A 14,256-nucleotide genomic window follows, 5' to 3' on the forward strand; every position below is an offset into this window, starting at 1 on the left:
TAATTCGATGTAATTCAAATGTATTTTAGTTTTGAATAAATTGGGTTTTCGTCAAAAGATCCAGCAGACTGATGAACAATTCTCAACATAGCCTCCTCCAGCCATATAAAAGAAGACTGTGTTGAATACATCTTGGTGTCTGTTTTTCTTTTCATCAAAAAAATTCAAATATTTATAATAATTTATAGCATTAATTCAACGTATTATTATTTATACGTTTAATGATAGCCTAAATAATAATACTGGACGTGTTATCCTGGTTGAACTTGACAAATGTGTACTTGTGTCAGATGTGTTATTAAATGTTTAGACTATTCAGAATTGAAGATGCAGAAATTGCAGAAAAGTGACTAAGTCAATCTTCATAACATAACCTACTGTATTAACAGTTATTTATATTTTCTTTACATTAAGACTAACACTTAATATATATATATATATATATGTTTTTGTTGGTGCCATCTAGCCTACCAAACAAAAGGTTTGGACACTGGCACTAATATAACCAATCAATTCACCTTTGGACACTATTAACCTCGAAAAACACTAGCATTATCTAACCTTGAGCTATGCACCTGATTAGTTAATAATTGTCAAAATAAGACCATACAAACTACATTGGCACCACTTGATTTTTCCACATAAACGATCTGTACTCCTGAGTCCTGAATGTGCCCTGAATAAAGTCAAAGCTCAGAGGGGACCGTGCTTTCGGCCCCTAAACTGGTGCTATCCCAAAATAATTGATTTTAAATGGTCTATTGTGTTTACTATATGGCTGTTATTGTTTTTATTCTTATTTGTTTTTGCCTTTTTATTCGTATTTTTTACTTATTTTATGGTTTGAGAGCTGAGCTGTGTGATTTTTGTATTTTATTCCTCGATACAGCACTTTGGTCTGGAGGTTTACATTGCTTTACAAAGAAAGCTGTATCTTATCTTGCACCTCCTGCCATCGGCCTGAAGAGGGCGCTGCTCAGAGTGTTGGTAGAATCAATCTGACGTCACTTCCTGGCGGGATTTTAAAAACGGATATAAACAAAACAAGTGACCGAAATATTGAACGACACCGTTTTTTTTTTTAAACAGTGCTTCATGTGTCAAATAACATATAATTAGAGTCGTACTACGGTAACGAAACGGTATATGTATTACACTTTGTTTTACCGGCAACGATACGCTTCATAAATAAGGTAACATGTTTATAAACTCCTGTTTTTAATTAATATACCAGTATTGTTATATAGAAATATGCTGATGTTGGACTTTGACTCTTGTATTTGAAGCACTTTATTTATTATGAGTGATGTTTGGATATAAAGAGTATATCAATATTCTTGATCGTAATCTATTTATATGCTGTAAAAACAAGAATGTCAACTAGTGTACAAAAAGACAAAATAAAACTAACGATACACTTTATTGTGTGTTGTTGTCTCATAGTCCCATACACTGCTGCGATGAGTTTTGGGAAAACATACTAATCCTAAACTAAACCATTTTTCCTTGTCAGAGAAAAGCAAGAATAACTGTAAATCGGCTGGATTATAAACCTATTATTAAACTGTTTATCCAGCTGTTTTATTCCTTTTACCCGGTGAGTCACTATTGCGTTTTACAAAGACTAGTGCATTACTTGCTGACAATTATATTTACACTTGTTTGCATATTAATCTTGTTGTAAGAATCATATTTAGCTATCATTTAATATTCAGTAATGTGTCTGCATGATGCTTGCATTTAAATTGAATGTAATAATAAATTCAATAGCTCTTAAATACATTCTTTTCAATCACTGCTACTACATTGGTTAATCTCCTTGGATTAAACCCAGATGATCTGATATCTTTGAGGTGACTTGTCTCTCCAGGCACCTTCCCTGTTCTGTGATGGACCTGTCCGACGGCGTGGGGAACCTGAATCTCATGGTGGAGGCTGCGGCCCTGAATCCTGCTGCGGACAGCTCCAACGCACAGAAAGACACCCCGCCTGCAGACATGTTGAGGTTCTCCCTCCACCTCTGCTTTAACACATCATTCATCATTTAACAATGTATTACACCCCACCTCTATTACCTCTTATCATAAAACAATGACTAGAATCTTTAAAGTTGCTAAATGTACTGTTTTCAGAATGAATCAGCAGATGTCCAACCAGTGCTTTGAGATGGCCGTACAGCTCCAAGCAGGTACCAAATACAACTGTGTGTTTTTCCATCATGCTGAGTTTCAATGAAGTGTACAATCTAAAAAAAAAAGGCTGAACATTGTTTACTGTCACAGGAAAAAGTAAGAGATCATGCAGCATATCTCAAGCTGATAGAGATTTGTGAGTATTTGAAATATACATTTTTAAGTGGACCTAGAATGTTGGCCACATTTAAGATTAGTGTTCATTTCAACATGTTTACTGTTAACATGTCTTTTTCTAATGAAATGTTGCAGGCCAGATTATGTCAAAGAGCTGGAAAGAGTCAAGACCCTTAACTTTAACAGCACATTAATACTACACAGGTAAACCGCCGCCTTATCATTTACAATGTCCTTGATATAATGCACAACCAAGTTTAATAAAGACGCAGTAAACTTTGATCAGTCAATGATTGAACTGGTTTCTTTCAGAATGCAGATGTGGCACGCTATTGGAGAAACACTGAAACGGAATGATTCAGAGGCGGTGTAAGTACATTTACAACATGTTAAAACAACTCGTATACAACTATGTTTGATTATTTGAACGACTGTGTCTTTATGTTTCTCTCAGTGCCCTGAAAGCTGGGAATGATCGCTGCATGGCTCTTTGTTCACAAATAAAACTAGTTCAGCAAGTAAGCACCCTAATCATTGTTTATAAAATATTCAATTGGATAAAATTGTATTTTGTATTTCCTTGATGTTGTTGTAGATAACTTGTTTGAGCAGGAGAGTTATTGAATGTTGGTCAGACAGGTATATGGTGGTGAATTACCTCGTAAGACAATATTTGGTTTTGGTAAAATAATTTGAGTAAGTAATAACAACTTAACAAATAATTGCAAGTTTCTTCAGTGCGCATGTCACAAAACGAGATGCATTGTGGGACATGTAGTTTATGAGCAACCTGCTTCTGTAAAGTGGCATGTAACCGTATAATAAACTTATTATATTATTTGCAAGCTCTCTTATTTGAAGTCGCGGGCCGGATTTGGCCCCCGGGCCTTGAGTTTGACACCCCTGATCTAATCAGTTTAAATTATCCCTTCATCTAATACATGTAATATCACTATGTTCTTGATGAGCTTTTAATGAAGATGTCTTTTAAATGATTGTTCAGATTTGAGAGAACGGATTGACTCATACATGTTTACTGCCACAACTTGAGATGTATGAATTAAGTATAGCAGGAAATTGTAAAAACATATTTTAGGCACCAGAAAAATCAAGTATTCGCTATATATTTTTTATATTTTCACTGCTTTGCCTTCTTGTCAGACAGCCCATCCTTACAGGGTGGTGGAGTTGTCATATTAATCAATGCTCTCTTCAAAGCCACTTTGGTGTTTTAAAGGGTCAGTGTAGACTCACCAAACTCTCACAATAACTAAAACGAACAGATAGATGTTGAAAAATACCAGAAACGTCCATGTTCTGTTACTGTAAATGGAGTCTGGTGTTTATATAAAGAGCATAGATAAAGTGTGTTTTCTGTCTGTTTGACCGCAAAGTGAAAAAGTGTAAGACTACACTCAAACATGAACCTTCCTTTTAGTTGTATTAAATAGCTACATCAGTTCACTCATTTGCTTCCTTGCTCGTACTCCTGTCTGTTTGTCCAAACTGGTGCCATCTAGTGTAGGGAATACACTGACTAGAGAAGTCTCTCATACAACCCCAGAACAAACAATGTTAAATTAAACCCAAATAACTTGATAAGCAGGGGAGAGAAAACTGGAACTGGCTGGTTTTGTAGATACTAAAGCTGACAGTAGTTATAAACGTCCTTCTTTATGACCTTGTTATCCAGGAGATTGTTTTCTGGGACTCGAGCATGGGTCTAGGAGGTTTTCTTCCTTTATACACAACACAATAAAGATTGACCTGAAAGTACAGCATCAACAGTGATCATTGAAATTGAGATGATTCATTCTGAACCAGATTCCCTCTGTTTTGTTAACAGGAGTCAAAAGTTCTTCAAGATGAAATTACCGAAGTACAGAAGAAAAGGCTTGGTACGTATGATGGTTTACGATGAAAAAAAGTACAACTATATTTGGAATTAGAGTTTTTCCACAGCTTTTTTAGCAATAATTGTTGTGTGTGTGTAGAAATGAAGCGGCTCATACATGAGAACATGAAAGAGATGGAAGACTTGAAGTCCAAGAAAGAGCACGGGGATACAGAGAAGTACAAAGCTGCGCTGGAGAAAGGACAGGGGAACCTGGAGAAATACAGAAAGATGAGCGTCATGACACAAAACGTCCTCAGGGTAAACAAATCGCACCAGACTTATATTAACTCTTAAATGGGCATTCACTATTTACACTGTTATTACACCCTTATACACCACTAGTACTCCGTTATACACCCATGTTACACTGTTATTACACCCTTATACACCACTAGTACTCCGTTATACACCCATGTTACACTGTTATTATACCCATATTACACTCTATATAAAAGCAATATTACACTGTTATTATGCCCATATTACACTGTCATTACACCCATATTACACTGTCATTATACCCATATTACACTATTACACCCATATTACACTGTCATTATACCCATATTACACTATTACACCCATATTACACTGTTATTATACCCAGGGGTGCACATAACTGGTACGCAGGTACGCATGCGCGGCAACAATCTGAAATGCGTAACGTCACTTGTGTCACAACGCGCCTTTGCGTACCTGATAGGTCATCAAAACAAAAACACATATTTCGTCTATACGTGTTTCTTGTCAACACTCAGTGGAGTAAATTATTAGACATGTCCAAAAAAAACAAAGACATTAAGCAGCCACTTTGCCGTTTCGCTCCCTGCAAAAATCTTCGGACTTTCTATGACTGATTGAACTGGGTGCTGGCTGTGCCGCGCAGGACATAACCGACGGACCTGTGAAGCTTCACAGGAGAAAGAGGCTTAGATCACTGGACGACAGAGTTGGTCGCCGTGTGCACAGACGGGGCTGCTGTTAACGTCGGTGTGTACAACATAATTGTACCAAAACTACATCAACTGGCTGCAGTGGGAGACTCCCCTGTGCACATTCTGTGCCCCGCGCACACACTGGAGAACTGCGCAAAATCAGCTGATCACAACGTTCACGCTCTGTGGTCAAGCTGTTGCAGTTTTATTTACAACAAAGTGGAGTAAAACACACAGCTGCAAACTTACTCAGGCTGTTAATGGAAGAGTTTGAAATCAGACAGAGGTGGAAGAAGTGTTACTCAAGTAAAATTAGAAAAGTATTATCATCAACACCTAGTTAAAGTAGCGACAGTAAAAGTAGTCATTTTGCAGATTGGTCCATTTCATAATAATGTATATGATATGTTTTATAATTATTGATCATTAAAGTGTTTAAAAATTTGTTTGAATGACTTTGTATAGGCTACTGCAGGGTAGCTTGTGAATTTACTCCAGGTGGAACTAAAGTCTGATTTAAGACTTGATTATATTTCACATCATTCATCCAGATCTGTGAAGTAACTAAAATGTATTAACTACATGTAGTGGAGGAAAAGTACATGATTTACCTCTGAACTGTAGTGGAGTAGAAGTACAAAGTAGCATAAATTGTACCTAAGTACAGTACTTGAATAAATGTACTTTGTTACTTCCCTCCTCTGAAATCAGATATAACTACAAGTCATGTGATAATTTCTTAGTATTTGATCCTTCAACTTGGCCTCAGGAAATGCAAGGACTTCACAGTTTTGGCAACAAGTTTTGGAGAAAGCAAATCGGAGGCTTAAAAAGAGACAGGGAGGTGCATCTTCATCATCTAGCATGCAAGAAGTGTAAATAGAGGACAGTGAAGGAGACACTGAGGAGGACAGTGAGGAAGACTGCACTTATTAAAACCACGCTTCATGTGGGGTGAGTACCAAACGCTGTCTCCTGGTACTCATCTGAGTAACTCACTAAAAAAGTTATGTGCACCCCTGATTATACCCATATTACACTTATTATACCCATATTACACTGTCATTATACCCATATTACACTATTACACCCATATTACACTGTCATTACACCCATATTACAATGTTATTACACCCATATTACACTGTTATTATACCCATATTACACTGTCATTACACCCATATTACAATGTTATTACACCCATATTACACTGTTATTATACCCATATTACACTGTCATTATACCCATATTACACTATTACACCCATATTACACTGTCATTACACCCATATTACAATGTTATTATACCCATATTACACTGTCATTATACCCATATTACACTATTACACCCATATTACACTGTCATTACACCCATATTACAATGTTATTACACCCATATTACACTGTTATTATACCCATATTACACTTATTATACCCATATTACACTGTCATTATACCCATATTACACTTATTATACCCATATTACACTGTCATTATACCCATATTACACTATTACACCCATATTACACTGTTATTATACCCATATTACACTTATTACACCCATATTACACTACATATAAAAGCAATATTACACTGTTATTATACCCATATTACACTGTTATTACACCCATATTACACTCCAAATAAAAGCAATATTACACTGTTATTATACCCATATTACACTATATAAAAGCAATATTACACTGTTATTATACCAATGTTACACTGTTATTACACCCATATTACACTCCAAATAAAAGCAATATTACACTGTTATTATACCAATGTTACACTGTTGTTATACCCATATTACACTGTTATTATACCCATATTACACTGTTATTACACCCATATTACACTCCAAATAAAAGCAATATTACACTGTTATTATACCCATATTACACTCTATATAAAAGCAATATTACACTGTTATTATACCAATGTTACACTGTTATTACACCCATATTACACTCCAAATAAAAGCAATATTACACTGTTATTACACCCATATTACACTCCAAATAAAAGCAATATTACACTGTTATTATACCAATGTTACACTGTTATACCCATATTACACTGTTATTATACCAATGTTACACTGTTATTACACCCATATTACACTCCAAATAAAAGCAATATTACACTGTTATTATACCAATGTTACACTGTTGTTATACCCATATTACACTGTTATTACACCCATATTACACTCCAAATAAAAGCAATATTACACTGTTATTATACCCATATTACACTCTATATAAAAGCAATATTACACTGTTATTATACCAATGTTACACTGTTATTACACCCATATTACACTCCAAATAAAAGCAATATTACACTGTTATTATACCCATATTACACTCCATATAAAAGCAATATTGCACTGTTATTATACCAATGTTACACTGTTGTTATACCCATATTACACTGTTATTATACCCATATTACACTCCAAATAAAAACAATGTTACACTGTTATTATACCCATATTACACTCCATATAAAAGCAATATTACACCTTAATTACAATATTATTACTCCCATGTTACACTGTTATTATGCCCCATGTTACATTACATCCATGTCACACCATTATGACACCCGTATTACACCCATGCTACACTGTTATTACAAACATATTGCACTGTTATAAGACCAATATTAAACCAATGTATATGATGCCGTAATTACAATGTAATGACATACATGTTACACATGGACAAAGCCTATCCCCCAGGATACAGAAACGATTTAACAATTTGGCATAGCATATGCAGCTTTTGTATTAAGTAAATGTTTCTCTTCAGGGCATCATCTTGGCCTGCAAAATCAACTGGATGGACGATCCCAAACTTCGAGACATCGTCATGACGCTGGAGGACTTGCCCTTCTATGACTAAAAAACAAATCAATGTATCTTATATTTATACGTGTCTGTATTGTATTGTCAAATAAAGAATCAATAAAAGTACTCAAACCGCTCTTGTGATTTATGGTAAAGGTAATGTAGAGACGTCCAGCAGCCACTAGAGGGCGGAACCGGAAGCAAAGAGAGATTCTCCTCACTCTGCACATCCTGTCAGTGAAGAAGAAAGTGAGGCTACACGTGTTTACAGCCCCCAAGACGAATATACTTTGAATAACTGTTTAACATTTGGATTTCTGGATCTCTAACTAGAATACAACTAATTAAAAATGCCGAAAGTCAAGCCGGAGAGGAGAAGCAGGCAGCACCAAGAGGTGAAAAACCAAGGTATGTTTCTCCAGAAGGAGTTAGCGTTAGCACGATAGCAAACATTACTGTCAGCTGCTGGAGGGAATGGGCTTTAAATGTCCTCTTTATATCATATCCCTGCAACACATACTGAGCAGTTTACTACTCCAGTACCAGTTTAAAAACAACACATTATTGGTATTTGAGGTTGTCAAATCTGTCGCATGTGTTTACAGTAGACATGTTTACTAACGCTCATCAATACATGTTGTGAGACTCACGCCAAAGTGAATCGCTATGTAACGTGGCACCATTTACCTACCAATGTAAATTCACAGACAGTGTTGTAAACATACTTTAAACATTTCGAGTGCCTTTTAGTTATTTCGCCACACTGTTATTGCATGTTTATTCATTTCTTAACTTTAATTGTCATTATCCCCCTCTATAATCTCATGTGTACTACCTGTGTGCTTCTCTTATTCTGCTATAACTCCTGATTTCCCTACACTACAGGGATCAATAAAGGTCCATCTTATCATAGAGATGTACCCAATTAACCAGTTCATTTTTGGAAAAATGCCAATTAAGTTCTCAGTCGCAAAAGTAATGTTATGTACATTTCTGTAATAGTTACATATAAGCTCTTACATTATATTAACACCAAATCATAATGTTATTTGGCTTCTTAAAGGTCCCATGTCATGGCCATTTCTACTGATCATAATTCCATTGTTGAAGTATACTAAAATAGATTTATATTGTGCAATTTTCCAAAATAGCATTGGTTTCTCATACAGCATCTCTGTAAAGTATGTGTATTCACTCTGTCCTAAACGGCTTGTTGGAGCTCCTGCCCCCCCCTCCCTATGAGCCCAGTGGCCATCTGCGAGACACAGCGAAACCCAGCCCGAACACACACACACCGACTCACAGCCTGGCTGAGAGTGTGTGTGTGTGTGCTCACTCACAGCCTCGCCGCATCCCGCCGTCTCAGGGAGGAGAAATCGGCATAGCTGCAGCTGAGAAAAGATTGTGTGTGTGTGAGGAAGTCCCAATCCGCGGACTTAACGTAACGGCTCCGCGGACGTGATCAATGGGTCCATTTGGGTATGGGCACGTCACTGTGAGAAATCTCCAACAAGGCGTTCTGGGGCAGCATAGACAGGTCTTTTCTGTGTTAGAGTTTTACTCGCTACAGGGTGTACTTTGAGGGTTTGTGACTTTGCAGACCGTTTACATGCATAAAAAGCTTCATAACACACAAGGGGACAGGTAATAACCGGAAAAGCATGACATGGGACCTTTAAACTCGAGTAGATTGTACAAAGACTACCATTGTGATCACAGGTTTCACTCACATTTTACTCTTCGGACAAAGCATTTTAATGTTATTAAATTATGCAAGAGCCCTTCAGTTAGAATTGGATGTAAATATATACCTTGCTTTACTAATCTACATCACACAAGCTCAGTACAACGTGTCTCATCTTGTCTGTTGCAGGGATTATGTTTAACACCGGCATCGGTCAGCACATTCTGAAGAATCCACTGGTTGTCAATGGGATCATTGAGAAGGTACGCTGTACTGGTGCAACGTACAGTTAATTTTTTACACACATACACGACTATTTGTGAACAAAGACTCTAATGTTACAAAGATGATCACGATGTACAGTGTTGTTAAACCCTACTCATGGTTCATGATTTTCAGGCTGCCCTGAGGCCGACGGATGTGGTTCTGGAGGTGGGACCCGGTACTGGTAACATGACCGTGAAGCTGCTGGAAAAAGCCAAGAAGGTGAGAGCATGAAGGAGTCAACTCAATATCATTAATTTAGCCAGTATCCCATGTGCCTCTATGCATTTGAACAGAATGTTACATCAGTGTTTCATGGATCGAATGTTGTCAGGGTTATTCCTTTTTTTTTGTATCCAACCCTCATAGAAATGTTGTTTTCCCATCACCTTTGATTTCTTTAGTTTGAGGTCTTCAACAGCTTTTAACAATCTAATTGGACAAAGCATTAGAAAGGTTAACATGTAGCTAACTGACATTTTTTACCACATTTTCCAGCTTACATTTGTCCTTCATCTTTTGCTTTTATCTGTTTTCTTTGTGTTTTTTGAAGTGTCCACAGCGGTGTTACAGTAATTGTGTTTCACTGTCCAGTCATTACAGAAATGTCTATTTTTGCAGGTGGTGGCCTGTGAGTTGGACGGCAGATTAGTGGCTGAACTTCAGAAAAGAGTACAGTGCACGTGAGTGGAGAGGGCGGCATGATTACCACATATACATGTAAACATAAGTATCTGCAATAGATGAAAAGTAAATACATGGTCTATTAATAAAAACATTGTGTTTTCCTACAGACCCATGCAGGCCAAACTTCAAATATTAATCGGAGATGTGCTAAAAACAGAATTGCCTTTCTTTGACGTCTGTGTGGCTAATTTACCTTACCAGGTAAATACATGTTTCCTCCACTCTGCATCGCTTTATCCAGAGTCATTCAAAAACAATCCTGCATTTTATTTTAAACCCAACTCTTCTCAATTTGCAGATTTCGTCACCATTTGTCTTTAAGCTCCTTCTGCATCGACCTTTCTTCAGGTAAGAAATAACCCATGGCTACCGAGAGGACACTGTGTATGTCCATGTTGAGCGTTCAGCATTTCTCTTGTGTTTTACCTTTGCTCAGGTGTGCCGTGTTGATGTTCCAGAGAGAGTTTGCCATGCGACTTGTTGCCCAACCTGGAGACAAGCTGTTCTGCAGATTGTCCATCAACACACAGCTCCTGGCCCGTGTGGACCATCTCATGAAGGTCAGTGCGTAACCTCTGATGTCTAAAAGCAAATCCCGAAAACAGCAAATTACAGATTTTTTTTATTTATTAAAAAAGGTTCCCATCACCTTTTGTAATGAGCCTTTAATTAGTTGTTATCATAATGAATGACCTCATCACCTTAAGACAATGGATAGGGGATATTGTTGTTATTGTGGTGATATGGTGCTAATCCGCAACAAATCCAAATACTCAATAATGTCTTTGGACTCAGAAACGCTCTGTACTGTCTGGAAATCTTTGGATTACACAAGTCAGAAAAAATCCTACGCATCCAGCCCTCCATCCTATTCTCAAATAGTATAACACTTATCATAGTATCATACCCTCATCTTTATCTGCAACTTTGCTGGAAAAACGGTTTAAACAGGAGAAATCCACAAAGAAAGGCTGTGCCGTATTGAATGAGGATTTAAAATGTCAGTGTTATGAATGGAAATTCAAAGTATTTGATACAGTCTTTTGATGAAGTCTTCCTTTCATTCAAGGTTATTCCAATAAACAACTGTGTCTGTATGATATGTTTCCCTTTATCAGGTAGGGAAGAATAATTTCCGTCCCCCTCCAAAAGTGGAGTCAAGTGTTGTGAGGATAGAACCGAAAAACCCTCCTCCTCCAGTCAACTTCCAGGTGAGGTTTGGCTCTATTAACAATTCATTATGTGATAATGCTGTTTGTTTTCTAAATATTTAAAAGTCTGTTTTCTCTTCTCTTGAATAGGAGTGGGATGGCCTGGTCAGGATAGCCTTTGTAAGGAAGAACAAAACACTCAATGCCGCTTTTAAGTAAGTACCTGCTTGCTGCACACACTGCCCCGTCGGCCAAATCTGTTTTCTGTGACAAAAAAAGAAACGGGTGATCATATAGATTCATATTTCCAGGTCCAGTGCGGTTGAACAGCTGCTGGAAAAGAACTACAGGATTCACTGCTCTGTAAACAATGTGGTGAGTCATAGTGTCCTTTGTCCCGCATGTTGCACTCTCAAGAGTTTTCAAAATGTCCAAGATCCAGAGATGGGAAGTAGTGGAGTAAAAATACTTCGTTACTGTACTTAAGTACATTTTTCTGGTATCAGTACTTTACTCCACTACTTATTTTTCGGACTACTTTTTACTTTTACATTTTTCACACAAATACCTGTACTTTCTACTTCTCACATTTTCAAAACGGGTTCGTTACTTTAGTTTTAATCTGCGTTTGGTGGCCGAAACATTAATTATCTAACAATGACATTATTGTTCTATTAATATAATTAATCTAAAGGGAGGTCAGTTACTCTAACTAGGTATGGGTACTTTTTACTTGAGTACATTTCAAAGCCCATATTTCTTTACTTTTACTTGAGTAAGTAGATTAATCACTACTTCTACTTTTACCAGAGTATTTTTAAACATGAGTATCTGTACTTCTACTTGAGTAAAGGATGTGTGTACTTTTGCCATCTCTGCCAAGACCACGCCTCGGCCACTTTTGAATCTAAAATCCTGTTCTTAATCCTGACAGGAAATCCCAGCTGACTTCAGCATCACCAAGAAGGTTGAGAGTGTTTTGCAGGGGGTTGAGTTCAGTGAGAAGAGAGCCCGGACCATGGACATCGATGACTTCATGGTGTAAGTTGAACATCTATTTATCTAATCGACTGAAATAAATAATAATGTTTTGACCTGTTTTTAATTATGACTTTCCTTCATCCTCAGGCTGCTTCATGCATTCAACTCAGCAGGGATCCACTTTACTTAAATGGCAGAGGGAACTAGTGCTACGACTCTTATGTCCTGCCTTTATAACGAGAGGAGTGGAAAGTGCTTTGCTTGGAGGACCTGAACATCAAATGCTTAAATAGTTTGAGGAAATGTTCAAAGATTATTGTAGGATACTTTTTAAGAGCTCATATTGAGTGTGTTATTCTGCCTTAATGAGTTGGGCATGTGTTTGTCAGGTGGAAGCAGTTTGAGCCCTCTTGGTTGTACTAGAGCCTGCCAGTGTGTTTGAGAGTTTGTTATTCATTAATCTGATATTAATACTAATATTCTTAATCTACATTTGTTTTGAAAAAAATTACCTCCTTGTGGAAAAGGTAAATATTTAACAGTGTAGGTTTATGAGTGTCTGCAGTCTATCCATATCATAAATAATTTCAGATTGTCCACGTTTCTTTCCGTGTCAATGTTTTCTTACTCACTAAGACTAAATGCAAATTTCCCCTCTGTGGGACTAATAAAGGTATTCTGATTCTGATGTAGCTACAGATTGCAACGATTGATTGCTCTGTGTAATTGTGTTGTCTCCTGGGTTCTGTAGTGCCCGGAGTCTTGTCTTTTTATTTTTTTCCTCCCAAACCCCATCCCCTCAGGAAGCCTTTTGCCTCCTGTCAGGTCATCATTGTAAATAAGAATTTGTTCTTAATTGATTTTCCTGGCTAAATAAAGGTTCTACTACTACTACATTGATCACTTTCTCCTCAATCCGTTTTTTTTAAATAGGATATAGCTTCGTTTAAAAGTCAAATAAACAAAAAAAAATCACAATTTCCCGGAGCCCTATGTGATGTATATCAGCGCAAAACACGAAATACATTACATTTACAACAATGAGAAGTAGCACATTTTAGAAACTAGAGTAAATCTTTGCCATGCTTTTTGGTAAAACGATTTTTCGAATAATTGAAGCCGTTAGCTAAAACCATAGACTGTAAAGGCTAAAACCGTATTAGCGCTTCCGGTGAGACCCTTTCAAAACAAAACTCCTTGCATTTATCCAAAAATAACGCGGAAGGAAAGTTTAATTTGCTACAAAAAACATCGATATTTTCAAATTGACGCCCGTCCGGTGCTAAAATGCAATAAAGATGAAAAAGGTAGCCATTTATAATCCTGTGTTTCATAAAGGTAATGGTGACATCTATCGGCCAACCTGGGTATTACAACTCAAACCACTTTTACCCGTTGATCAGATGTCCAGTTTAGCATTGTCATTTTCAGATAATTAAACAGTTCACAATCAGCGTCTCTTTGAAAGGTGAACCTCCTTTGTCCCTTTATGTAA

At 37.0% G+C, this 14,256-nt stretch overlaps 2 protein-coding genes across 2 annotated transcripts; both read left to right on the top strand.

Annotated features, from left to right (window-relative positions):
• Positions 1–1,048: 1,048 nt before the first annotated feature.
• On the top strand, positions 1,049–8,135 carry cenph (centromere protein H). Its single transcript, XM_034122453.1, has 10 exons — positions 1,049–1,193; positions 1,871–2,005; positions 2,133–2,188; positions 2,283–2,328; positions 2,445–2,513; positions 2,622–2,678; positions 2,764–2,827; positions 4,156–4,207; positions 4,304–4,464; positions 7,957–8,135. Exons 2-10 carry the CDS (start codon positions 1,890–1,892, stop codon positions 8,047–8,049), a joined length of 714 nt encoding a protein of 237 aa, XP_033978344.1. The 5' UTR covers positions 1,049–1,193; positions 1,871–1,889; the 3' UTR covers positions 8,050–8,135.
• Positions 8,136–8,203: 68 nt separating this feature from the next.
• Positions 8,204–13,661, top strand: dimt1l (DIM1 dimethyladenosine transferase 1-like (S. cerevisiae)). Its single transcript, XM_034122451.1, has 12 exons — positions 8,204–8,402; positions 9,868–9,941; positions 10,078–10,164; positions 10,564–10,625; positions 10,737–10,830; positions 10,928–10,977; positions 11,066–11,189; positions 11,748–11,840; positions 11,931–11,995; positions 12,092–12,155; positions 12,715–12,821; positions 12,909–13,661. The coding sequence occupies exons 1-12, from the start codon at positions 8,345–8,347 to the stop codon at positions 12,949–12,951; spliced, it is 921 nt and encodes a 306-aa protein (XP_033978342.1). The 5' UTR covers positions 8,204–8,344; the 3' UTR covers positions 12,952–13,661.
• Positions 13,662–14,256: the final 595 nt, after the last annotated feature.

This window comes from Trematomus bernacchii, unplaced genomic scaffold, assembly GCF_902827165.1.
Source record: "Trematomus bernacchii unplaced genomic scaffold, fTreBer1.1, whole genome shotgun sequence".
In the NCBI taxonomy this organism is placed as follows: Eukaryota; Metazoa; Chordata; class Actinopteri; order Perciformes; family Nototheniidae; genus Trematomus; species Trematomus bernacchii.